Below are 27,337 nucleotides of genomic sequence, written 5' to 3'. Positions count from 1 at the left end.
CATACATTCTGTATTTAAAAGACCACACACAGTCCAGAGCTTTGAAATGATACTGTGGGATTCAAAAGGATATTTTCTGGCCATAATGATTTATGGTGCTGCATCAGAGCCCTCTTTGAAGAAACGAGGTGAAGCAAAGTGGCTTTGGCAGGAAGGGAAATGGACATCCAACGATATGTCCAGACATCAGGTTTAAAACAAATAAAGACGCAGCCATCACCGCAGGATGTTGCAAAGGCTGGAATTACAAATGGGTTAAAAAAGGGATTAGACAAATTCATGGAGACTGGGCCCACTGGCAGCTATTAAACATGAGGATCTGGCTGTAGCCTCTGGCTTGTGAAGTTCCCTAATTCACCAATTGCCAGCAACTGCTAGGTTTTATCGAACGAAGATGTCTCTACGTGCCCGGTCGTCGTAGTCTTTCCTTATGCAGCCGCCACCCACAAAAGGCAGTGTGCTGGCACAGCCCTGGGTCTCGTGCAGGAGGGGGAAGCGCTGATTTGCTCTGCTGAGTTACCCCGGGCCGCCTGGCTGAGTGCTGCTGGGGGGGTCTCTCATCAAGTGAACGTACAAAGGTGTTCAGGGGACACTAAACACAGAGCAGGTGGGAGGGAGCGTCCCGTGCCGTGCTCGCTCAGGAGCCGAGCAGGTACGTGCATCCTAACGCAGCTTCCAGGAGGATGACAGCTACGAGAAAATACACTCGTTAGGTTTCCTGCAGGACTTCTGGAAAAAAAATACACACACCCTAGTAAAGTCTTTAACACTGAACACAAACACTGCAGTGGAGTCAGCAGGAATCCCGTCCACAAATCCAAAATATAGCCCAGGACTGAGAGCTCGTGCAACAATATCCTCACTCGCATGGGTGGAGAAAAAGCACAGGGAGAGTCTCTGAGGTTACAGCCTGGAGCGGGGAAGCTGTGTTCAGGGGAGAGCCTTCCCCAAGGCTCTCCAGTGATGTCTCCAGGTCTCCGTACCTCGCTGAAGAACAACCCAGATGTCTTTTGAGAAGAGATACGATTCAGATCAGACTTCAAAAATATCCATCATCTTCTGTAAAACAGAAACTCTCGCTGTGAGCAGCTCCCCGCATGACACAAAGTGCCCAGTGTTGGTGAAAACCCTGCCCTGGGGTTACCCACCCAGGTGAGAAGGGACATCTCAAAGCGTGACCCTCTTCTCAAGCAAAGAGAATCATTTGAAAATCTGGATTCTCACTCAAAAAATCCACTGATCGATCTCTGCATTTTAATAATGTGGTGTAGGAGAGTTGTCTTGCATTTTGAGAAGTTGTGTGATTTTTTTTTCAAGTAAATGCTCCCTCCCTAATACCTTACACAAGCAGACTTTAATGCCAATCCCATACAGCACCTGTAAGCCATGTGGAAGACGAACAGCTACAAAGTTATGGCAATGAGAGATAATGATCCCGGCTGCAAAGGCAGGGGCAGAGCACCATTCTCAACAACATCTTTCTAAAGTCTTCTTTCAGCCATAACTCTTCTCCCAGCCCTGCCATGCCAAGCCTGGTCTCATTCTCCTCATGTAAACCCAGGAATATATTCATTACAGCTGGTAATGGGGATTTTCCTCCTTTCTCAAGCAGCAGAGTGGCATTTTACCAAATGGATGGCAGGGTCACTTTGTTAGCTAGCAAAAAAATAAAAGATACTCGCTGAACTCTGTGAGATTGTGCTTTGGCATGCACGTCTTCCAGCGCCCAGCACTAAATGTCACCACAGAGGGCAACAGCAGGGAACAGTCAGACGGTCCCGAATCAGCACCTTAGTGCAGTGCCAGTGGCAAACAGCTGGAGCACAGCCAACCCTCTTACTCACCGCCTCCTTGATTGCTGCAGCTTGTACCCAACTGTAAAAACGCCAGGCACTGCCTACATTTGAGGCAGCAAAGCCTTAAGAGAGGTGAGGTGCACAGAGGGAAAAAATGATGCGATGACTAAAACAGGCGCCAGGGACTCCAGGGACGCGGGTGCTGCGTGACACCAGGCAGTTCAGCCCCCGGTTCTGCACGTCTTCCCGCACCGCAGCGGTGCTGGGAAGCTTAATGAGCACTTGAGAATCCTGCAACTTTTTTTTTAATTAAATTGTGCTGCACTGTGAGCTTTTGCTGTAACAGGTCTGGCTGAAATACCATGCACAATGATCTGCTCAAAAGTCACCTCAACTTTAAAAATTATTGGGAAAAATATGTCTAGAATTCATTTTAATGTGCATATTTTTCTCTCTGTCCTATTTTACCTCCCCCATTTTTTCATATCCCTCCTCTCTCCTTTTACTTCAGTGCAGCCTTGTAAAAGGCTGGTCCAGGTCTCTGACTTCTGGTTCCTGTGCTGTAGGTCTTATGTTCAAATCCTCAAGTGGTAGCAGCAGGTGGAGTAGCAGCAGATGACCTCTTCAAATTTTTTAGGGTTTTAAAATAGATGTTGAACCATTTATGGAAGGGATTATATGCTTTTTCTCCCAGGCCAAAGGATCTTTTAAAAGCAAGAAGTAGCCAAAGGAGGGGAAAGACTTCTTCTATTTAAATGAAGCAAAGCTTTGAATAAATGATGGTTTCCCAAAGAAATGAGACTTGCAGAGCAATTCCCCAGACATCTTTCAGGCTGGCGGGTCTGACTCAGCCAGGTTTGCCAAACAGGCAGAAACCTCAGATTCCTGTGAGCTTGGAGGCAGCCAGAAGAGAAGAAAAGCCTCACATTAGGTCATCCACCGTGCTGATAACTACGAATGCTGTCGCTACTTCTCCAGTCTCCCCATTCAAGCAGGGATGGGAGTGGGGAGGAAGAGGAAGGAAGCAGCCATGAGCAGCATGACTCCTGGGAGGGGTAGGAGGCACAGTGAGGAACCTGGGGATGCTGCAGTGAGACTCTAGCAGGCTTTGGGGGAATTGGCTACAGCTCCAGTAGCCAGCTGGAGAGCACTGGGCCCGATTCTGTCTGTCAGGAGGCCAGAAAGCACTGCGCTGGTGCTTTTTTTTAAGATAACAACAACAGGTCCAGTAAGAGCTGGTAGGGCTGTCAGAAGAAATCTGCTGCAAAGGCCAGAGATGGTCCCCAGTCTCATAAAATCTGTCTCAATGGGAGCAAGTAGGACTCATCTCACTATTTACATTGCCACACAGAAGTCTGCCACTAAGCTGGTCACCCCCATCTCTATTTAGAGAAAAAGAGGAAGAACAACACAGTTTTAGGGTGCTATGACCTAGTTTAGGACAAGAAGGGGAAGCCCCAAGACTATGTTAGGTATGTGTATGCTGACTGTAATGGAAGCCTGGGGTCACTGCTGCAGAAATCTGGGACAGGGAAATCCTTCTTCAGGTGGGTAAGTCCCATCCAGTAGTCCCCCTAACCTCTTTTCACTTGAGCCTGCCATCCAAAAATAAATTACACTCCCACAAGCAGGTATTTTCAGCAGAGGGAGGATCCCAAACCCGAGGTCAACTCACTCGAAGCATGGTACCCTAAATACAGAAAAGCGCTCTCCTGTGCCCAGCGCTCCTTTTGCAAACCCTCTCCACAGCACCATCTAATTCCCCATCCTTCAGCCAGGGAGAAGGTGTGAGAGCGGGAGAGCGAGCACACAACCAGGCTGCAATCATAAGGGCAAGGGAGGGACCAAACAGTACTCTCTGCAAAGGGAGTTCCCAGCTACACGCTAGCCGCCTGCTAGCCATACCGAGCCCTGCAACGGGGTGTCTAGCCAGTAGCACCGCACCCCCCGAGACCTAATTTGCAGAGGCTGCAAATAATGAAGAATACCTCGAAGAAAAAAAAAAAATCGTATTAAAAACCTCTCTTCTTAAAAGGATTTCCGCAGTCATCCCGTTTCACGTCTTCGACCACGGGGTAAAGGTAAGAGCCAGTTTCGTTGCCCGGGCATCCCCTTGCAGCAGCTGCAGTGTGGCAGAAGTGCCACCTCTCTTCTCCTGCTTCTCCCCCGTGATGGTAAATCCCCTGCAGGCTTTTTCTGAACTGCCTCTGTCTGCGGCTCCTGCACAGCACAAGCAGATCTTAACATCCATCAACAGATCCACCAGACCTCACTCCTGCTGTCATCCCCCAGACTTCGTCTGCCATCCTCCTCCACCGACAGCCACCTGCCTTTGCCATGAGACACCAACCCGTGTTACTCAGCAGGATGGATTTCTTTAGCCAGGAAGAGTCTGCCATTCCGCATGGTCTTTTCCCCTCTCCTTGCCAAGCAGCAGACAAGGTCTCCAGGTGGCCCTGGCAGGGGACAACCAGAGAAAGCAGCAGAGGAGCCGCTGAGCCAGTTCCTGGTCTGCTGCAGGCCCCAAAGGGATTTGAGGAGATGCACAAGATGAAGGAAAGCCTGTGCACTAATGGTCTCATGAGCTAGTACCAAAACGACTGCCTGCTCCTCCTGAACACAACTCCTACGTGTCCGGCTTTGATAACATAGCATGCACCTTTGCAGTGGTCATGAAGGCGCGCTCTGACCTTGAAGCCAGGGCTCTTCCAGGCCTGGACCTGCCATGCAGGTTTGCAGGGGAATGAACCATGGGACCTTGCCCACCTTCCCTGCCTCTCCCTCCGCTGCTGACTCAACGGAGACAGCACCGAGTCAGACGCCATCGCCCTGAGCGCTCAACGGACATAGCCCTGCAGAGACCTCCGGCTGAAAACACACAAGGAGGGGGATAAGCATGCCACAGATACCCCTTTTTTTTTTCCCCACCATGCCTTTCCAACCTCTGTATGTGACATGTACAGCTAATCATGATAGCTCCCTTTGATAGTCAGGTAGTGATTTGCATCCTTTTGGTAATTACCCCATCACCTGCACAGAGCAGATAATTCAGTGGGTCTGCTGGCACCGTTCAGCAGCCACGTCCCCAGGTTATAAAGTGAAGTGCTGAGTGGAAAATTTTAATGACTAGGAGCTGGTGAAATCTTAAATTGATGCCAATACATGGTGAAGTCTGTTAAGTAATGTGAAATGCCCTTTTGGCTGGAAAGGGCTGGATGAACCTGTGGTTGATAAGTTGTTAAATTACATCCCATGGCTAGCTGCTTGTCTTGGGAAGGTACCGAATGATAAGTGCGCAAATTATCGTTACCGCACGGAGCGAAACTATTTCCAGCAGAGATGATTTGATAAAAGAGAAGTTATTTATCATTATTAAAGACGGTGCATTTGTACTTCTCCACATTGAACAGATCCTGAACTGGCAATCATCTTCCAAAAAGGTACCTGAGCCTGATTTAAAGGGCTTTATGACTGTTTTAACAGATGGGTTTTTCTCTCATGGAGAAAGAAGATTTTAATAACTAAATTGCCGTGTTTCTCGGAATTATTTCTCCGTTCATTGCAGGCAGCTTGATTTCATTTTGGTTTTCACACCCTATTGTCATATTTGACTTTTCCTAAAAAAAAACCCAAAGAAACACTCTTTCACAAACAAGGAGGAAACAGGCTGCTACGTGCAATGGTAGAGGAGAGCTTTGTCTTCTACACCTTCACTTTGGGCCACGCAGAGACAGACAAGGCTTAAATCAATTTTCAGTGGTTGGCTGCTCAGTGATGGAGGGGATTAGGTGGTAGAGTCAGTTTTGTTGCAAGAGGCAGAGTGACTTCAGTTAGCTTTAACTACCACAGCTGGCAGCTAACCATTAGCCACTGCCTGGTGGCCTTTTGAACCTCTCAGGGGACAGATCAAATGAACTTGACATGAGCTCATATGAGCTATCATTTGAAATATGAGCTTCCCGTACGGCTCTACAGGGTACCAAAGCCATGCTGGGCAAGGTGAACCTGCCAATGTTCAGTGAGTTTAATGGATTAATGAAGGGTGTTATTCTCCAGTACCGTTATTGCAGGCTCCTTTAGCACAGGTCAGTTAAATTAAACAGTTAGGTGGGACTACCTATAGCGTACCATGACTGCCACAAGTTGCTGGCGACAGCCATCGCTAGCACCAGTATACAGTAGCCCTTGCGTGGGGAAGAGCCCAGTCATATTCCCAAACCATTCCCTTTCCCTTCCCCTTCCCCCAGGTCACAAGGAACTTGGCCATTTTGTCTTCCTTGAAACAGCACAAAAAACCCCACTTCATGATAACGTTAAGCTTATAGTGCAGCAAGGTAGCTAAACATGTCTGGGCCAAAAGACAAGAATAAATCCTACAACATCAGGGGACTGCCTCACGTGCATAGAGTATGTGAAGTCTAGTTTGCTGAACTAAAACCTCTTTCCAGTATTTCTTGAGGTCTTCTGGGGAAGACGTCATTGCTGACATTTTGGCATTAACTTACAAGCCTGCTATCTCCTACTGATGCAGTAGTAGGTGGTTTAGGTTTGATTATCAAATCACCTAATCTGACTTTCCATCTAATATGGGCCAAGGGCTAATACAGGTGAGATATTTACCTTCCTGCAGTTCAGCCAAGCTCACCTGCATCTGACTACAGTGCCGTGCCCCTTTCAACACAATCTTACCCTTGACCTGAAGTCTTCCAGAAAGACGATTCAACACCAGTGTGGACATTTCAGACAAAAGTCCCTTTGAAAAAGGGGAAAGAAAATTCACCTATAACTATATAATGATAATGCTGCAGTACTTAGAGAACCAGCGCTTTCCAAAGCCCCACTAGTGCCATCACCAAAGGGAAGAAAGCATCACCTTGCACTGACATGATCCCTTCTGGCAGGATCCACATCTAAGGACTTCATAAAGTTTTTCTTTTGTACTACAGGAGCTGCAATGCTATTACAGATCACTCCTTTCAGTATTTTTCCTGTGTTTCTCTGTTTATTTATTTATTTTTGTTTCAGTAATACACTATGCCTGTGAAAATTAGACATTCTTTGAGATTTTCTGATGCTCAGAACGGTAAAGCCCCAATAACAGTTTATTCACAGGGAGTGTGTTCAACAAGACAAGCTTAAAAGAAGAGAGATGGAATTAAAGATCAATTGGAGAATCAAAACATTGTTCTTTAAATCTGCATGCTTGCCAGCCAGACAAGGACAGGGGGATTTCATAACTAGGTTCTCACAGGGCTCCTCATGCTGCCCTGACAGGAGACAGCATGGAATATTTTTCTTCAGCTGCACCTCAGTATCAAACTCAGCTCCATCACCCCTCAGTAGAGTTGTGTCTTCTCAAACAAGGGACAAATTTGGCGAAGAAGCTTCAGTGGGAGCAGCACATAGATAGCCCTGAGCAAAACTCAGTCCTGTCAAAATGTCTGGTTTCCGTCTCCATTAAAAAAACCATGTCCCAGCGTATAATCACACAACTGGCAGAATGCGGATCTCCTTTAGCATGCAATTCATCAGAGACCTGCTCCTTCTGTCCTGACCTCTTTTATTTGCAGTGAAAGACCAGATCTCTCCGCTCAGCTATGGCACACCTGGGGCTTGTGCAGGAGTGGGACCTCGTCACCAAGAGCCTTCTGTGCCACACGGACCAAAAGACGAAGTGGTACCCGGGCCCTCGTTGCCCTTACTGACATCAGCGGGAAAGGGGGCAGATGCTAAGAGCAGAAATTGCCGAAGGGACGTTTTTGGTGACTTCTCTGCTTTGCTGAAGTCCAAATGCTTTAAGGCAAATTACCTTCCATGAGAAAAATCTCATGAGAGGCAAAATACTGGGGTGCTGTCACAGACTAGAATAACTCCTGGTATGCGACAAAGATCGTCAAGTAGTGGTGAATTAAAAAAGTGGGTGAGCTCACCTATTCAGTGTACAGCAAAAGAGGGCAAACTTTATATTGCCTAAATTGGGGGTGGAGCAGCGCTGCTCACCTTCAGCTATGTCCCTGGGAAGGAAAACCCAGGGTCATCCACAGCTCTGGACAGGAGTCAACAACCCAATAACCCGGCTGTCCTTCTGTGCCCCAGCTGGGCACCTCCTCATCCACTGCTGTCACCATGTTGGATGGGAAGAATGAAAACAAATGGCAAAATTCAGAAGCTGCTCCAAAATTGGAATTATCCTCCTCCAACTGACTTCATTAACCGGCACTTTATCAGAGGCTGGATCCCTCACAAAGGCATGGCAGTCTTGGAAATATTAAAATACCTCCAGCTGTTTAATTTCTAACAGTGCTTGGAAAATGCACCCAGGTCCGGTTGAGCAAAGCACTCCCCTACTTGCTCAGCTTGAGGTGCGCTGAGAGGAGTGGGCCTGGATTAAAGCACACGCTTAAAATAGCACAAATGAATAATTGGTTTGCTAATTTGCAGTCTTAAAGTTGAAAAGATCCTTTTAGAAACTCAGGGCGGAGATATGATTCTGATTTCCAATGGCATCACTAAGTGTAATTGCTGTCAGATGTTTATGTCTGGTGAATATATGTGCAGCAGATGATAACCTAAAACTGCATTGACTCAAACTATACACCATGAGTAACAGTTTCAGTGCTCATGTAGTAATAAAAAATCCCATGCTCCATTTATGTTTCTGCTCCCCTGTGTCTGCCCTTGTAGTAACCCAGGGCAGTGATGGAAAACAAGCTAATACCCACCCTAGTTTGCTAGGATTCCCCTTTCAAGACCCCAGAGGAACAGGGCAAGCTCTTAGTGGCATTCTGCATTAGTAATTCTGCCCCCACGGGGAATGAAATGAATTTTTATCATCTTGACTCACGGAGATGGAGAGCAAGGGCCCTGATCTCTGCCCAGGCGTCTGCAGTGCTACCTGCAGCAGAGGGAATGCCGCAAAGCCAGAAGCACAGGGTATGCAACAGTACACACACCCTAAAATGGATTAAGAAAGGCCACACTGCACCAAAACAAGGGTTTATCTAGTCCAGTAGCCTCCTCTGACAGTGGTCAGAAGCAGATGTTTAGAAAGAACAGAAAGAGGGTTTGTATACAAAGATCTTTCCCTGATAGACCCTCTCAGCTTCTGCCTGTCCGCAGTTTAGGCACTCTCTGGGTCTCAGGTTGTATTTTAGTTACCAGTAGATCTATCCTCCCCATTTCTACCCAAAACTTTGCTAAAACCATTTACACTTAGGGCTGCCACAGCAATCTGCGGCTGTAGCTCCACGAGCCGTTTCTGTTGTCAGTGAGTTACCGGCATGCAAAACTGAGGACTTGTTCCGCCGTTTCAGGGAATCCAAAAGGACCAAGTTTATGGACTGATGTAGCTGATCAAGAATGAGCCAAACAAAAGATGCTTGTTACTTATCCTGTCCGTCTCTTACCTCTCCATTCTGCCAATGGACCTTTGCCGAGCAGCCACGTTCTCATGCTGATGCCCATGTTCCTCCGTGCCCTTCCCTTTCCCTACAGCATCTGGTGTCAGCTCGCAAGGTCCTGAGGGCAGAGAGCAATGTAGTTGTATTCTGAGGAGTCTAACAAGCTCCTGGTAACTGGAAAATATAAGTACTGATAGCACTATTTAGTCTATGCTATTAAAGTATACACAGCTGGCTAAAACTCACCCATATTCTGCTAGGCAATTTACTTGAGATGGTTGACAACCAGCATGTAAATGACAAAGTTACTTTGTTGTAGAGGAAAAGCATGTCGGTACTTAAGATATTGATGAACTGGACTATAAGCGGATTATCACAACGCTATGAGTAGAGACTAATTTCCCAGTAGAAAAAGCCTTTTGAAATACAAGACAAAATGTCAGTCCATTTACTAGTCACACATATTTAAAACATTTCTCTTATTTTGCTCCTTGTTACCAAATCTCAGCCTTCAAATGATACAGAACTGAGAGGAATGTCCAGCATTAAAACACCACATAACTTTCAGATGATCTGGATCTCAAGATTTGGAAATTTGGGATTTGGTGGAAAGGCAAAAGGTTTGTACAGTTCCACGGTCTATCCAAATTCCCTCCAGGGTCTAAAAACACAAACACATCGATTTTCCTTGGAGATGACTGCTTCAGGGCAGGAGGATTTCTCCTGTGGACTGGTGGAGGAATCCAGAACCTTCTAGCTGTACCTTGAGGGCCTCTTCCAGCCTCTTGTTTTAGTCACGTGCAAAATTCCCTTTGATTTTTGCGTGACAAAGAGAACATACAGCATGAAACCCCTACTGGAGGGACCCCACTACTTTCAGTTGAAATACAATGGCCAAAAGGAAAAAGAAAATAAAACCAGAAGGAAGCTGTGGAGAAACCCTGGTGCATATTGTAAACATAGAGAAGTCTCTATAAGAAGAGATTACTCGTTAACGCTTAGTGGAGAACTCAGAGGGACTACCTCTTCTTTGGGCAAATCACAGCTCACTCTTGGCAACCTGTCAGTGGATCGCCCAAGCCGTGGATTCAGCATCTCTTAGGATTCATGAGCCCAGTGCCATGCCAGACGTGAGGCCACACGCTCGCCACTCAGACTGGGCTCTACCCTTCCTGAAACCCTGCTGCTGGGCAAAGAAAACTTCAGGGTTTGGAGCCAAAGAGAGCGCACAGCTCTGTCGTCTCTAATTGCAGTCTCTGCCTGGGACGAAGGAGACCTGGGAGGAAGTTCCTGGTGTTAGGACTGGTTCTGTGTTTTAGCAAGTGACCCTTTAACTTAAAAAAATAGGTCCAGGAGCAAGACCTATGGTACCATGCTCTACGATGGTGGCCCTGCCACTGGCGAGCAGGAGCCAGGTGCCCCGGGGCTGCCGTCAGCCAAGAGCCAGAAGCTGCTGGGAAGGGGCTGAAATCGTGCAGGGAGGGCTGAGCCCAGGGAATTCCAGACTGGGGGGTTTAATGGCACAGATCAAATGGGCTGCTCCAAAATTAATTGAAGACATGGGGAATATTTCCACTCATGTCTTGGGGTAAGATTTGGAAGACGTTTCAGGAAAATGCATCAGCACATGATAAATCCAATTGAAGATGATGACATTTAATCACATCCTTAATTCTGACCTCACGCTTACACGCATACCTGTATAGGAGGCTGACAGCAGCACTCCCATTAACTTCCACTTTTCAGACTTTCCAGCTGATCAGATCCTTACGTCGCCAGGGTCATTTTAATCCTAACTCGGCTGGAACAATACACAGGTTGCCTGTCTAGACATAAATCTATCTCTGAAAAAAAAAAAAAAATTAAAAAAAAAAAGAGGGGGAGAGGAAAGAACGAAATTCTTTTAAGCCATTTTCAAATCCCAGACCTTCAAACAATGCAATTTCACAGCTGATTTCGGGTTCTGGTTTTGGTTTTGCCGACAAAAGCAGATATATGTTTTTTAAAGCCGTTTAAAGGGTCCTGCTGAGGCAAAACTCGAACTCCCATGCCTGGCTGCCATCCCGAAGGATCGGGCCCGCCAGCGGAGCAGGTGGCGGGTGGGTCACCCGCACCTGTGTGACAAACTGTGATAATTGGATTGTTTGGGGAGCGGGGGAGGGATGCGACCGCTGTGTACAAGCCACAGAAGGGAATTAAAAGCGAGCCTGCATCCCGGTTAATAGCGCTCTATAAAAATGCAAAGTGGCTAATGATAAGCAAAGGAAGTTCCATTAAGCCATGTGCCTGGCGCGAAGGGGCATCACTGACCCCACGAAGGATATTTGCTGGGAACAGTCAGGCAGCAGAAACAGGTGCAGAAATAAAAGCAAACCAACGGCTCGTTTTAAACTCCCCGATCTGCAATGTTAATGAACATGAGGGCCGGGGACAGCCAAAGAGACTAAAGTGGCCAGAGCGTAATTTTTTGTACCCATTAAAGTCACAGGCGTGCTCAAAACCAGAGGAAAATCGGGAAGGGGCTTGCCCAGCGCTGGCCGTCCATTAGCCCTGCGCGGCTACGCTGCACCGAGGTTATTTGCCGAGGTTATTTGGGGTGGGGTGGGATGGAGGGCAGGGACGGAGCACGGGGAAAAGTTCCCCTCAGCCCCGAGCACCTGCCAAGCTGTGCGGCGGTCAGTGGGGAAAGGGACTCTCATCGGGCCGATAATGAGCCGTCCTCATTATAAGATTAGATGCCAGAGCGAACAACACCCTCTTAATAATGCACACATCACTATGACAACCACGGAGTTTGATACCCGAGGACAACTTTATTGTGCTTGTGAAATTTCCTTATTTTAAAAACACTATTTATAGTTATCAGACATCGATTCGCCATATCCACCCTCCTCCTCGTCTCTGCGCCTTGCTTGTTTCCAAGGCAGGATTGGCCAAAGTGTTTATGTGCCGCTCCTAAGGTTAGCAAACTGCTGTCAAGTATCAGCGCCAGAGTCTGCTGACATAATTATCCTGCTAGCCCATACATAATTAGTAAAGCTAAACCCAAACTATATTAATACCAGGATTAATTACGGTGGAAGCATAAACAAGGATATTAATGCTACGAAAGTAGCAGTACGGATATTCGACAGCCCATATGCTTGTCTGTAGGACCACTAGGGATTGTGTTGAATCGGGAGCTGTGCAGTGCCCTGACTGTAATGAGAAATGAGAAAACTGCTGAAAAATTGATGCCGCCTGCAGATTGCACAATCCGCTGAACAGCAGGGGGTCGGCTTCTTACATCTCCCACTCTCGGTACAATATGCTAATTTCTGCATGCATACGAGTGTAAAAGGAAAGAAGAAAAGATTTCACAAAAGGAAAAAAATGCAAATGACAACCACAAAGATCACTGCAGAGAAATCCATGAGCTTTATATGGATTAACTGTGTTGGAGCTAGTGCTCGTCTGAGTTTAACCCTTTCTGTCCTAGACCCTTTGGCAGGTCCTTTTTGTGGTACAGAGGAATACTTATGGCTCCTTTGTGGGGAGGGAGGGAGGGAGGGAGGGGAGGGCAGCGGGGAGCTGAAAGGATGGAAAGGATCTTTTTTGCTCTTTTCCATGGCTGCACTCCTCTTGCTTTAACACTGACAAGGAGGCAAGGGTCTGGAAGGGGGATAAAAAGGGGACTGGGAGGGGAGTTTAGAAAAGGAAGCTCACCAAACGTTGGTAGTGTTTGAGAGGAGACCACTATGGCCCAGCCTGGTCCAGCTTTAGCTGGGGGGGACTGGCTACTGGCTCCCTTGTCCTGCAAGAGCTCCTCCGACTCCCTTTGCCCTTTGCAGCATGTGGCCAGCAAGGTCCTCCTAATAACGTACTACAAAATCCTCATCAAGAAGACAATTACCCCATGATTATTTTCTACTCCCGATTCACCACCTCTTCCTCCCAGGCGAAAGAAGCAGATGTGCTGGCTTGCTGACAAGCCCATCTCTTCGCGGGAGACAGCCGATGCGCCGGCGGCCCTGTGCTTCCCCAGCGCGCCCCGAACGTGCAGCACGCCTGCATACGAGCGGGCTCCAGCAGCGCCCAGACAATCCCGCTGCCATTTGCATTCGCCTTGCTCCCAGAGAAAGCCTAACCCTGCCCTCAGCCTGCCCACGGGAGCCGAGGGAATCGCTTCTACCACAGCTCCAGGGAGCAAACTGGCCCCTCTGCCTTGCACGTAGCGCTGCCGGTGTGGGGTAAACCCCACGCGTGCCAACTCCCGTAGAGATAACGGTGGGGTGGGTGTCCGTACAACCCCACTCTTCCTTCAGGTGCTGCCGGGGGGGGGGCACCCACCCAACGGTTTAAGCCCCTCTTGCAGCAGAACAGGAAGGCAAAGAGCATCTCCTCCCCAACCTGCAGGGGGGAAATACCTATGTTTCTGCAATAAGACAAATCAAAGCCTTAATTCTTCTCCAATAATTAAAGAGATTAGTTGCTCTCTCTTTAGTAGCAGCAGGAGCAGCAGCAGGTGCTGTTATGCTTGGTCCAATGTATGCATAATGCAGCTTCTGTATGCAATCGCTGTGTCCAAGCATGAACAGAAACCTTAGGAAATATTTGTCATTAAAAAGTTGCCGCTGGGCCTGTGTAATACAGTAAGTGCTTAGCAAAAAGAAATTGTTTGCTTGTTTGTTTTAAATAGTTTTGGAAAAAATTTAGCACTCCTGGAAAAAAATATTACTGCTCTGGCAGCCCAGAGCACAGAGACTGGAAATGCCCGTTTTTTGGTGGCATAAATTTATCACCAGAAACTGGGACAACAAGCAATGACCACCCTGCAGATTCCAGTACCTATGTAAATCTTCAGCCCACAAGTGAAAAATATTTGTATCCCACTGGAAAGTCTCCAGTCACCTTCTGAGTGTTCTCCCACCCACCAACCTTCTTCCTCAATATACCATCTCCCCTCCTCCTCCAAGCCTCTTTTACCTTCAGCGCTGCTTACACTAATTGCTGATTTATAAGGGATTTTTTCCTGATTGTGACTTATCAATTTGATTTTAACCTCTGTATCTGTGATTGCTTGCGCACGCTCTTCTTCCCCTACTGAGTTTTCTTCCCACCAAATGATATTCAGTCTCTTCTCTAGCCTGATGCTGGAACCTGTAAAAGCAGGTGCGTTCTCACCTGGGAGATCTTCACAGCGGACCCTTTTTCCCGTATGGTTGTATAATGCCTTATAGATCCCGATCCAGAGCATCACCTAACTCAGCAGGTCAGGACAGCTCTGACCCAGGTCACACACGCAGTGATTGTACCCTACCTGAAACCTTCTGACTCCATAGCAATAGCAGTAATAGCAATAACAGAGGAAGAAGAGCAGTTGGCAAACAATGAGGAACACGTGTTTCTTGCCTCTCCTCAAATACGTTTGCTTGCAGGTGAAGAGGGGCACCAGTACAAAGAACAGCCATTCCCCTAATATTTCTGCAAGAAAAGTCCCTTTAGGTAGATGTTCAAATAGCAAACAAATAAGTAAATGAAGTATGAGTTGTTGTTGAGTAGCATCATCATTTGGAATAGCAATGAATATTTGAAAACAACCTTTAGTAGAAAGTATTATTTAGTATTTGATCAGCCCTACCGTTACAATAACCTTCCTGAAGTTACCCAGAAAGTCTAGGGTGGCACTAAAATTTCTTCTTTTTGTTTGTACCAGCCTGACAGACTAAGAATATGAATGCTGTGCTTTAACCTTGCTGGAGTTAAAAGGTGTTTGGGGGAAGGGGAAAGCAGTGTGTTTATAGCAGAAAGGCTGTCCCCCTAAATGATGGAATAGCACAAGAAGACACTGTTACCAACACCATAGAAGGAAAAACCCACAACTCAGGTGAAAGAATATCTTGTTGGTAGTAGTTTAGAGCTGCTATGTTTCAGGAATAAGCTGCCCACTCTGGAAACCCCTCTATCCAAAGCTGTTAGCTGGAGCCAGCCAGCTGGAGAAAATGTGGAGAAAGGAGAGAGCAGAGAAAACCACCAAGTCAAATGGGGCAAGTCGGAATGCCCCCCATCCAGGCATCCTTCCAGCAACTGCGAGGTGTGCACCCACACAAGACGCCGGCATCCAGGGGCACGCGGGTGCTGCGGAGGGGTACAGCACGCTGCCAGATCTGGTCCCCCAGGCAGCGCGGCAGTGGCTGTGCCAAATTCACCACAATCAGTCGAACTACGTCAGATTAAACCAGCTCATTAAAGTGGCCTCTCAGATTTATAATGAAGGCTTCTCCTTTATATAAGCTAAACTGGCACCCCTGGACTATACACGCATTTGATTTGAAACAGAAACAACGCCTAATTCTCCTAGGCTGCATTGGCTTGGCTGATGAGCAGTGTAATTTTGACTCCCACTGCAATTTAACAAATTTCAGTTTAAATCATTTTTACTCCTCTTCTCTCTGCTTTTTTGCATCCCTGCATCATCTCTGGGTAAAATTGTTTGCACTGTAAAACCAACCCTGCCTGATTTATTATTTAAACCTGGATCAGCTCATTGATACAGTCAAAAGCCCAGCGCCCCAAGCTATCAGATCAGCTCTGCTGAAGGAGAAGCACAGGGGCAGGGACAGAAGCCCTTGCACCGGGATCATCGCTGAGAAGAAAGTAAGAGGAGCCACGCACCATCAGAGTCTTCTAGAAACACCAAATGCTGTTTCCACCAGGGAAACTAGTATTTTGAAATCTATAGCAGGGCAATGCAGGACATATTTTCATCAGGGCATGTCCATTTGAATTTGTGCTGAGCTCAGGAGGACCAGGTGAGTTTGCATAATTAACTACCTGACCTTGCAACCCAAATGCAAATGCAGTGAGTCAACAGGAGATTGCTGTGTGTGAAGAAAGCAAGGCTCATATATGAGCTTCATATATGGCAGTGATTAATTCAGCCATAAAAACATTTATACGGTGGCGATACTTCTTTCCTTTATTTTTTAGAGAACTTCTAAGGAATTTGTGGTGGCAACGAAGTACAGAAAAGCTGTGACCATTCCCGTGACAACACCTTGCTGCTGGTGCAAAAAACCCACATAAATTAGGCTTTGCAGAGCACTTGTAGGAGAGGGTCTCGCTGCCACAAGCCCCACTGAAGACTTCGAAGAGGGCGATAGCTAAGGAGAAAAGTAGCGAGGCAATGGCAAGATCCCATTCCGGAGGCTGCGGTAAACAACTCAAGCCATGTGGAGACACATGAGCCCTACCTCAGATGTGCTAATGCTCTGGCTGCCGTCCAGGGAAGCCATCGCACCGCCGAGCCTCCCCTACCCTCCCTCTTGCCCAGAAAGTTGTGTAGTGCCGCTGCGTGCGCTGTTAGACAGATGCCCCTCACCGCTCCAGCCCAGGGGAGCCCCGCGCGGCACGGGGACGCGTAGATGCGCACAATATGCTTCTGCCTGTCGCTTGGCTGTGGCGGTGCTTTGAGTTGTGTTGGTTTTTTTTTTTTTCTGGATAAAAGGGGCTGCATGAACATAAGTCCTGATTGCTACCCCGGGTTGCGTGCAAGCCCTCTGAGCGGGACTGATCTGTCACGGTGGGCAGTTCTCTGTCTGATGTGACCTGAAGTAATTAAAAGTGGCCCAGCAGGCTGGTGCCTCCCTCCCCGCATCTCTCCTCTCGCTCCGTTTGCTGGCATTTACCCAAAACAACAGTGACTGACGGCTCCGAGAGAGCTGTCGCTGCTTTCCCTGCCACGATACGGCCATTGATCCGGCAGCATCTGCCAACTCATCAGCACTTATTCTAATTCCCTGCCTCCAGGTTTGGGGTTTTTTTTCCCCCTCCCTCCCCTCCCCCGAGCGATAGCTGCTGCGAAGGAGAACTCCCTTTTGACCAGCCTGATGAGACCTGCCAATTACCACCGTGTCAGTGCTCAACCTTGGGAGTGCTTGTGACCACACACTGACCTTAATCGAGGACGTTCGGCCCACTGTCGGAGCAGAGAGCTGATGGCAGAGCGGAGGGGCAGTCATTTAGCTCAGCCCCCGACGGCTGGGGGTCCATCACTAGGAACCCGCCTCAATGTTAATTCATGGTACAGCCCGAAATAGAGGAGCCTGTCGTGTATTTCTCCTCTTTCTCCCCGTCTCTCCCCACCTACGAGGCATGGGGAAGAACCACATCAACCACCAAGATGGAGTTATACTCTGGAATTGCGATAATTGCACCAAAACCCTATTATCAGAAGCCTGGACGTGGCCTTTTTGCAAAGCGTGAATGAACTCCAGAGCAAGGAGCATCTGCTGTAGCTTCAGAGATGTGAAGCGGGTCTGCCCTGGGTCAGCCCAGGGTATGCAAGCGAGCGTGAACAACTTCTCATGAATTTCCCCGGTAGCAAAGCAGTCTTCTTCATCAGAGCCGAAAGAACAACCACCACCATTGATATGCTGCCTTTCACGAGGTGAGCCCATTATAAATGAAGACTTAGATCTGCAAGTTACGTGAGTGGTACGAAACACTTGGTATGAATTGGCCTGGCTCCAAAGGACTCAATACAGCTCTATGGGAATCATTGCAGTTTCTGTGAACCAATAGCACCCGAGGGATGCAGGACCCACAGACACCACCAGTAAGGACGTCAGTCTGTTTTCGACAGTGTCCAAGACTACCTTTTTTCCTCTCCTCCCTGTTAATGCATGATATAACTATTACTGCCCCTAAATAATGAATATTTCACCATGGTTTTAAATTCAGCACAGGGCCACGCTAACCAGAAACCTCATAACACTTTCTGTTTTCCTTTTATTCTTCCTATTTTTTTTTTAATCTTGGCTTCTACTTTCAGGTGGAGGCGCGCACGCACAAAGCAAAGTGGTACCTCTTTCACATCATGTAGGTGCATGGGTGACTGCTCCACCAGGCACCTCGCTGGCCGCTTGCATATCCTGGGATGCAACCTGCGGGCTGATCCTCTTCCACATTGCAGCGTGCCAGCCTGCCCAAACTGGGCTTACACGCTGCCACGCACCCACCACTGGTTATCCATGAGCTCCTTTGCCCTAGGGAGAGGGAACGACTTTCACCTCCTCACTAAACACCTAGGAAACTCTTTTGGTCCAGGTCTTTCTTTGCTTAGTCTCCACTCATCCATATGATCAGCCTATCAACTTCAGCTGAAAACAGCTGACCTTTCCGACCACAGGCATTCAAATATCATCAACCAGATACTCAACCACCCTGAGAGCACCGTAAATGTGCTGGGATTTGGGAGAAACATTGCAAAACCGGTTTGCTACCCTTAGGAAGCTCCTTTTTTCCAGCAGGGAGGAGAATCGGGGTGCTTGGCGCTGTCTCTTCTGCTGCTTTCGGCCCTCCCTCGTGCCCCGTGGTGCAGCGCGGAGCGGAGGGGAGGAGGCGAGGGCACGTCTGGCTGCCGCGCTTCAGCCTCACCGGGGGTTTTCACCGAGCACTGCGTGGAGCGGCACCAGACGTGCTCGGGAGCCGCATGTGGCCCGTCGGCTGCACTTTCGTCACCCTGCACGGCGGCTTGCGTTGAAAGGAAACTTCAGCCGTGCCATTTTATCTTGGGCCCAAGAACGCCCCACGAAATCCGCAACTCATGTTTCATCCAGATGCAACGCTGCCGCTGCTGCTGCTGCTGCTGCAGCAGGCGCGGTGGACGCAGCCCCGGGAGGCTGACGCAACCCCGCAGGCATCCCCTCCGGCTCCAGCCCAGCAGACCTGAACTGCGGCTCGCTCTCTGGGGCCAGGGAGCGGACCGAGCACAGATGAGTTGGAAAGGCAGACTGCTCTTCAAGCACAACATGGCGGTCTTGGGCAGCAGGCAGGAGGACTCCTGACCAGCACCACCCTATGATAAGCTTTTTGATGAAAATTTGAATTTTGAAGCAAATATATAGAGATATACCTACAGGAGACGGAGACGCAAGAGAGATGGATTTTCTTGCCCATTTTTGCTGCGGGATAATGAGACATGAAACAGCCTTTCCTTTGCTTGTGGGTTGGGGTTTTTTTTATCCAAATATCAGGATGGTCCAACCCGTTGCCATGCCAGCAGGACCTTCAGAGGTCTAAGAAGCACCGTGCTGTCAGGTTCTTCAGCCTTCAGTCAAAGCACTGACCAAATTTTGTCGAATCTTTGTGACCGCTTTCTCCTCACGGTGTGTTTTGGCTCTTAGACTAAGCTGACCTACATGCAGACAGCCACCAAAAGAGGTGGAGGGTCCTGCCCTTAGCCCAGTGTCTGCGTTGCCTCCCTTCTGCTAGCGCACGCGGCAGCGAGGTCACCTGGAGCGAGGAGCTAATCCACCTGGACGCTACTTCTACCAAAAAAACAGCGATGGCTTTTCAACCAGATCAGTCCTCTCCTCGGCAGACTGCACAGCCACTCTTATGCTGCTTTCAACTGGCTAGCGGCTGATGTTATGGCGAAGTACACCATTACATCAGCAGCAGTCTTGATGTCACTCCCAGGAAGGAAAACTCCACGTGCTGGGAAATGAAGTTGGAGTGAGCAGTTTGACAGCAATGCTTCTTCCTCATCCCAAATGAATACTGGTATAGAGGTGTGGAGACAGGCAGGGGGTGGCAAAATGTTACACACACACAGCTTGGAAGAAGGGGAAGCAAAGACCTTTTAAAGAAGCCTGGAAGTCTATTTACCTAATTTTCTTTTTTAATTACCACCCTTTCACAATCTAACCAAACATGCTTCTTAGGATTACTTGTGTGAGCCCCTTGTTCAGGGATCACCAGTGTCCAAAGATGGTATCAGTTTCACCCTGGGGGAAAAAAAATCTTCAATTTATTTTCTATCACTGGGGCAGAGGCTGCATTTTTTATAAAGTTCCCAAAGAGTATTTGGAGACATCCCCAGCCTAGTGAGATTAGAAGGCACACACTTTGTTCAGAGCCGCAAGAAGAACTCTGCTGACTCCCAAAAAATAACATGGTAATAATGAATAGCAAATGTGGGTCAGATGCTCAGCTAAGAAAAATGGGCATCGCTCGTCAGTCTTTGGCAGAGCTCAGGTGGTTTACACCAGCGAAGGACCAGGGTTTCTCACTCTACCTGAGGATATCTATAGAGGATTCCTTATTTGCTGGGGTGGCATAAAGCTGTTATTGACATGAATTTGGGATGCCTGCTCCACTCATGATTAATGAGGCCACAAGTGAGTTATATTAGTCACCCTGGCATGACTGACACTTGGATTTTTACTGTGCCACACCACTGCCTCTTGTTTATGCCAAAGGATTTACAGACACAAACCCTAACTCTGAGACTTTATTAATGTCTGCTTTCTTAATCCCTCTACCTATACTGCTAATTTGCCTTACCAGAGACCTAGGAGGGAAAATAAATATAAATGGTGCATTTTAAAATGTCTAAGCAACTCCCTAAAACAGCAGTCTTGTCAATCAGTGTCATAATTTTAAAATCTTGTATTTCCAATCTGCCACGGTTGGAAACACTTGCTGTATTCCTCTGGAAAGCAGGATTTCTCAGCCATCCGGTAGCAGAAAGCCTTCCTTTCAAGCACTCATAATGATATATATTGATATTTGTTTCTTACAACTGCCACTGTTTGAGGGACTGAATATCGTACATATAGCAAAACCAGCTGGCAGACTAATTGATTGATTGGTTGGTTGATTTTGGAGTGGCAGCAGGATTTTTTGTTTGAAAAGGAAATTTTTGCTGTTGGTCAATGTGGAGAAGCTTAAAGTAAATTGGCTGAGAGATAAATCTCAGATATACGTTCTTATTTACAAATAGATAAATTTGTTCTAATTGGAGTTGAGACTTCCAGCTACGTAATCCCAAGGGAATTCGCAACCAAGACATTGTTCTCAAGGAAAAGTCTTCTTAAGCAACCAAGGCCAAAGACTGAGGTGATCAAAGGTGAAAGTTAGATTAAGTACAATTTAGCACCTGCTTTGGCAGCTGACCACAAGGGTATATGATCACCTCATAGGGTACAAATACGTGCATGCGTGCATATTAAATACAGATATAAATCTGGGAATAAATTCACTTTAATATTTAAAATCTTGGCTCTATAGCAAAATTACACTGCTATAAACCGAAGTGTGAATCCAAACTCACGTAGCTACTTGGGCACTGTCCTCTGTGGATATCCTTACTCTGGAGTTGGCCATGTACTGTGGTGCAAGCAGCTGGTAAGACTTTCTGCCGCAGTCAGTTCCTAACTCTCTACCTCAGCTGGAAAAGACACCTTAAGTGATCTAAACCGCAGGCACAAAACATCTATTTATTTACACTGGCTGCTTCATTTCCACCACTACGTGGAGTTAGTTAAGGCTGAATTGAAAAAGCAACCACTGGTATCTATGGAGATAGTTCAATAAACGTATATTGCACCCACAGCCACAAACCCATTTTCACTCAGGAGGTGAACATGCCCAGGCGAGTGGGTCTAAGAACAGTCTTGACATTTTCATTATCTTTAATAAAGGGAGAGGCTGAAGAGAGAGGTCAAAAAGCCTGAGGAGGTGGAAGTCGTGTAAAAGCTGCTTCCGACTGTGTGTAAAATGGTTAGCGACTCCGGTGTCATAGCAGTTCGACACTGAGTTGGCAGCGTATGCTCTCCTGTATGCCAGTTTCTCATGGGGCGAAGGACAGCTTTCCTTGAATTGCCAAGCCTGCTCCAATGATCAGACATTATTGAAGAGGTGACAGGGGCTGGGACTGGCAGGGCTGCTTTGTTTTCAGAGGTATTAGGGGTATTATATTCCGTTCCAAGCTAGTGACATCTGCTTGGACTCAGATCCTCATGAGGCTCTTACTCCTGTATATTATTTACAGCGTACTTCTTTTCCAGGGGCAAATGTCTAAAGATTTTGTAGTTGGCTTTTTTGTAGAGAAACAGCTGTAGCATATAGAATAATCTCAGTGAAATGAAGGATGGAAATAGAGGCAGGAAGGGTTAGAAGAAGAGCAGCTAGCAAAATATCAAACTTAGCTAATAATAAAACAAAGTGTCCAGATGATTTCTTTTCTTTCTTTCACTGGTGCCTTTTGCCAACAGTTAAATATCAAAAGAGGAGATGGACCAAAACCTGTGGTAAGAGCAGTTCCCCCCTGCTCCTCTACTAAACTTCACAGAAGTTCAGCTCCAAACTTTGTAGCTTTCTCCTGTTTGATATTAAATAAAAAATCCTAGCTTTTGCCAATGATTACATTCCTCAGCAAATCCATCTGTTACTGTGCTGTTTCCATGGAGGTTGAGCGTATCAGCTTTTGCGCTGTTTTGATGCCCATGCATGTTTTTAGCCAAGTTGAAGGCATACCTGAGAAGCCGTAAGGTCCCTTTCTTCAGAAAATCGTTTGTAGCTTGATACCTGCAACCTAAAAGGCTCACTGCAAGGCTGAGTCCCAAATCAGTAACTTCAGCTAGAGAAGAAGAAGAAAGGCCATGCCAAGGTGGAAAGAGTTTAGCTAAGGAACCTATCCTTGGTTAACATGCAAGCACATCATGAACTTGGGAATAAAATTCTAAATCTGTAAACTTCCCACCTACTCTCGTTACCAGGAGAGGACAAAAGTCTCAAGATACCAAAAAACTGATGTGGGCTGTCCTTCCCCAGGTTTGTTTATTGTGTGCCTTAGGGAATGGTCAGTCTGCTGTCCTGGCCACTGGCACCCCTGTGCTGCTCCGCTCGGCCCCCTCCGGAGCTCACTTCCCCCTCAATTTTGTCAGCATAATTGCACATGAAAGGGCTCTCTAACCCAACTGTTGAAGTGATGAGAGCTACAAAAATAAATGTAGTACTGGAAGTGTTGAGGCTGACCCAGATTACTGTGACAGAATTGGGTTAGGGAGCACCTCCAACCTGCAGTTATGCTGGCAGATACGAAGCAGGGATAATGTTTAGCAGGGTGGAAAAGGACAGCTGGGGCATGGGGGTGCTCTGAAACTGGGTTCATCTGAGGCCAGAAGAGCACATTAACCCCTGCTTTAAAGAGCACCTGCTGCCGAGAGAGCATCTCATTTCTTAGCGGTGTGAACTCTTCCCTACGGTACAAGCGTTCAGAAGGCTTTTCAGTGACGACAGCAGTGAAGCTAAAAGAAGCAATGAAGACAAAGAGGGACAGGGTGAGAAGCTGGTAAGAGGTGAAGGCTGTCCTTGCTCTAGGGTCTAGGCAAAAGACTCTTCTGAGTTACACACAAGTAAGAGAAAAGCCCTCTTCTTTTGCCAAAACTTCAGAAGGGGATGGGTTTTTTCCAAACCAAGAGAAGCTCCAGGGTAGAGATGAACTCTGCCATCTCAGCAAACACCTCTGAACTGAAGTCCATCCCTCACTCAACATTAGCATTTCCCCCTCTCCTAGCACTTGCTACAGCAGCCGCTTGAGTCAGTGAATGTCAGACTCTCTCACGTCTCTGCAGCCTGACCCTGGTCACAGGTTAGAAAAGATGATTACAAAGATAGGAACTATTATTACAAAGAAAGTAAGGTTCCAGTTTCTTGGAAGCCCTCTTCTGTGGCAGGTTGTTAATCAAATGGTATCAGAAGTAAACATTTTTTCACAGAAATGGAGAAAAGGACAAAGCCTCTCCACTTCTCATTTGGGATAGGGCTGGGTGAAGAGCAGGAAGACTGGGAGTGGAAAGTCACCAGCCATCTGCCAAGGTAAAACTATGCGTCTTTGTAGAGAGAGGGCATACATCAGATCCATCCCAGAAGGTCAAGCTTGGGAGAGGAAGAGAAGGTATGGAAGAAAAGGCAGAAAGGCTAGCTCTGTTTTTCAAAACTACCTGGAGCTTTCCTGGCAGGGTGCCTCTGGTGAGGGAGGTGGGCTGCTCAGAGAGCCCCCTTCAAGGGACGTCACCACAGGCAGGCGGTGTGGCCAGGGAAAAGTCTTCCTCAGCACTGGAACAGAATTAAGACATGATATTAAGTGGAAGCTATTTGCATTTGGTAAACAAGTTGCATTAGCTTAACAAAACCCTGCAATTATGCTACTTATTCTGGGCATCACCTACTGATGACCTCTCTGCTGTTCCTCATGAATAATGTGTACACATGGTGATACAAAGCACTCCTTTAGTAGAGACTTGAGACCAGTTTGAGGGTGTTGGTTTTGAGGGTGTTAACCCCTGGAAAGACTGGGCTCTGGGTCACATCATAACAGGGCCGCTACCCTATAACTGATTAAAAGCACCTCTTATTCTTAGCAGCACTCCCTGGGGTCTCGACTTTACAATACGATTCAGGTAATGAGAGCAAAGTGATCACAGATATTAATAGATATCACATCTAGCTGGAAGATGGGAGGCTGACTGTAAACGTGAATGCCTCCCTTAAGTGAGTTTTGTCCGTGAGCTTGGTGAAACGACTGAAGTGCAAGGGAGAGAGAGTCTTTCTCATTTCCAGTAATATTTTATTGATTTACTTCACATAATGCAGTTCAATAACTCATCCCCCAAATAGATGAAACTTCAGCTCCATCTAAATAGGTATTAATCTCAAGTAAATTACTGATGAGTCTTAATTAAGCAATAAGATGGAACAGCCCATATAGTCGGGCTGATTAATGGCACACCTTGGACATGTACTGAGGCACAGGGAGGCACAGGGCAAAGTAAAGTGCTTCTAGTCCACCCATGGCATGAAATTAAATCAGCAGAACGGTAACTCCAAACCCACCCTCAGGGTACTGGCATAGTCAAGGGCTTGACTGTTGCTCCAGCCATGATCATGCAACTTCCAGCTGTTTGTTTAGAAGAAAACATGGCAGAAACCGAGTCCCCCAGATTCTTCCAAAGCAGCAGGCCATGTGATTGCACGTGTTTGCATCTGTCTTGTGCATCCAAATAAAACAAGCCAGTAAGAGCAGCAGGAGCAGGGGAGAAGGTGTATAATGCAAGAAACACACCAAGTAGAGAGATGCCTTTGCAAATCCCTGGAATACACCGTGTTCTTTTGGTGTAAGCTGAAAACAATTCTGCACATTTCAGAGGGCATCGTTCCGATTTTGTTTATGGCGCTGTAAATTAGGAGAGACTCCATGGAGGTCAAGAGAACTAAAAGAGTGTGAAATTGATGCAAGGGAGAGAAGAGGGGGAAAAAAGCTCCGTATGTTTCTCTTCTTGCACACTAGCGTCAGAGTCTGCTTCCTGGTTTATCAAAGCATGCTATAGCCCTTTCTATTTCCCACTAGAGAAGTAGACTATTAGCATACAGCTGCACCTCTTAGGAGAGCAAAACAGAAAGAACTGGAGTTTTGGTGGAGTGTTTTTCTGGGTTTTGGGTTGTTGGTTTTTTTTTTTTCCACAACAGGCAATATAAAACACACAGAAGAGGGAGACACGACAAAGCAGGTTCTCAGCTACAGTAATTCAGTGCAACTTCTTTGTAGTCAGTGGAGTTATACTGATTTACACTAGATGGTTAATTTACATCAGGCTCCCCGCACCCCCTCTCTCCCCCTGGGTCCAGAGAGGTTGAAAGCAAGCACTGAAGGGAAAACAACATATAAGGCCAAAGAAATTCAAGTGGCAGAGAACCTTGCGGAATGAGAATGCATCGATATTTAACAATGCAAAGACTATGTGCCAGAGAGGGGAAAGGGAGACAGAGGACGTTCCCAGGCAACTAGGAAAAGTTTCCAGTGGAAAAGGCATTGCAGCTGGACAGTCCTGAACTGCTAGCACCACTTCTGACCCCTTCTGAGAAGGGGGAAATGGAAGGTTAAGGCGTAAGTAAATGAGGGACTTCCACTCTACTCTACAGGCTGAGATTACGGGTCCATAATTATGGGAGCCCACTGATTGCAGGTTCCTATTCCCTCCTTGCTCAGGGTCTTCCTAGTCTCCTGCATGCTGGGGCTCTGCATGCCTCCATTCCCACTGTTCTCCCTCTGCTTCACCAGGATCCCTCCCTCCCACCACCACAGGACCTGCCTGGCATCTCCTTATGTTTTTTTTCTCCTTTCCTCCTATGTCCCTTTACCACTGATTTTGTGGGCCCTGTTTCATTAAGGTGGGAGGTAGGTGAAGAAAAGAGCCATTGGCCATTCATTATTAGCACTAAGGACTTCAGCCCCAAGGATAGCTGTCCTTGCTGATTAAAGTACTGACTGTGGCTATCAAATCACTTTTTAGCTTAATAATACTCTTCCTGCGTGCCCTGTCCACCCTTCCAATCCAATTGGAAAAGTCCAGAGCAGGCTGGAAGCTTTGACAATGAAAATCAGTTCTTTTACAGGACTGTTACAAATAAAGCCTTTGTTGGGAACAATTTCTTTGAACCAAATTAATATGGTAGGTCGTTACCTGGCACAGCTGAGGAACAACCAGGTCAGTTGTTCTATCATGGCCTGCTTCTGACAGCAAGAAGCTCTGGCTGAGGTGCGGTGGGCAGGCAGAAGTCAGCAACCTCTTCAGCCACCTCCACTGAACCCAACAGACAGTGTGAGTCAGCTGCTCTTCAACGTGTCAGGATGTCCTGCTAATTTTTCCCCAAACTTCAGCACTTTGGGGTTTTCTTACCCAAGCACCAGAACAACAGATTGCATATTAGAAATCCTTTTTTCTTTCACTATTCGCTCTGCACTTCAACTACCCTCCATGCACACACGCACAGACACAGACACACACACCCCATTTGAGCTACTGGCAGTCCAGCTATATCCATCCTAGCAAAGCCCTCTAGGGCAGATGTAAGTAATACCAGCCAGAAGTGCTTTGGGTAGTGCACCTTTTAGTCTGGTTCACTGATGTAAATGAACTCTGCCAGGGAAAAAAAATGTTTGTTTTTATGCTTGATGTTGGTTTAACTGCAGCTGCCATAAAAATCTAGCTGGAAATGTCACAGCAGAATCACACCCTGGCTGACAATGAAATACCAGCCCACGTTTCTAGCATAAATCTTGCATAATGAAAGTACCAAGGTTTAATTTCTAGGGCAAAGGGAAGCGGGCAGACCCAGCAGGCAAGAATTTAAAAGAAAAGAAAGAAGAAAGGCACCTTAGAAGAAAACAATTCTATTATTAAATAGATATTCATTCATGCACATTAGCAGATAGTGCTGCATCCCATTAGCAGTCACTCTTACAACAGTAAGAATTCTTCTGTCTGTTTAAGGCCTCTGGATAAAGCTGCCAATTGTTGAATGGAAAAAGCT

At 47.0% G+C, this 27,337-nt stretch overlaps 1 protein-coding gene across 2 annotated transcripts in view; it reads right to left on the bottom strand.

Moving 5' to 3' along the window:
- KIAA1143 (KIAA1143 ortholog) overlaps positions 1 to 27,337 on the bottom strand; it is a 62,747-nt gene that overhangs the window by 5,733 nt on the left and 29,677 nt on the right. Inside the window, exon 4 of one of the 2 annotated variants that reach the window (XM_075493357.1) lies at positions 11,003 to 11,040. The exons of the other annotated variant lie outside the window; for it this stretch is intronic. Within the exon in view, the coding sequence (XP_075349472.1) occupies positions 11,035 to 11,040 (6 nt within the window). The 3' untranslated portion in view covers positions 11,003 to 11,034. Of the gene's footprint in view, positions 1 to 11,002; positions 11,041 to 27,337 lie in introns of those variants that run through there. 2 annotated transcript variants of the gene reach the window in all.

This window comes from Mycteria americana, chromosome 2 (genome assembly GCF_035582795.1).
Source record: "Mycteria americana isolate JAX WOST 10 ecotype Jacksonville Zoo and Gardens chromosome 2, USCA_MyAme_1.0, whole genome shotgun sequence".
NCBI lineage: Eukaryota > Metazoa > Chordata > Aves > Ciconiiformes > Ciconiidae > Mycteria > Mycteria americana.
This window is presented reverse-complemented; position numbering and strand designations above follow the sequence as displayed.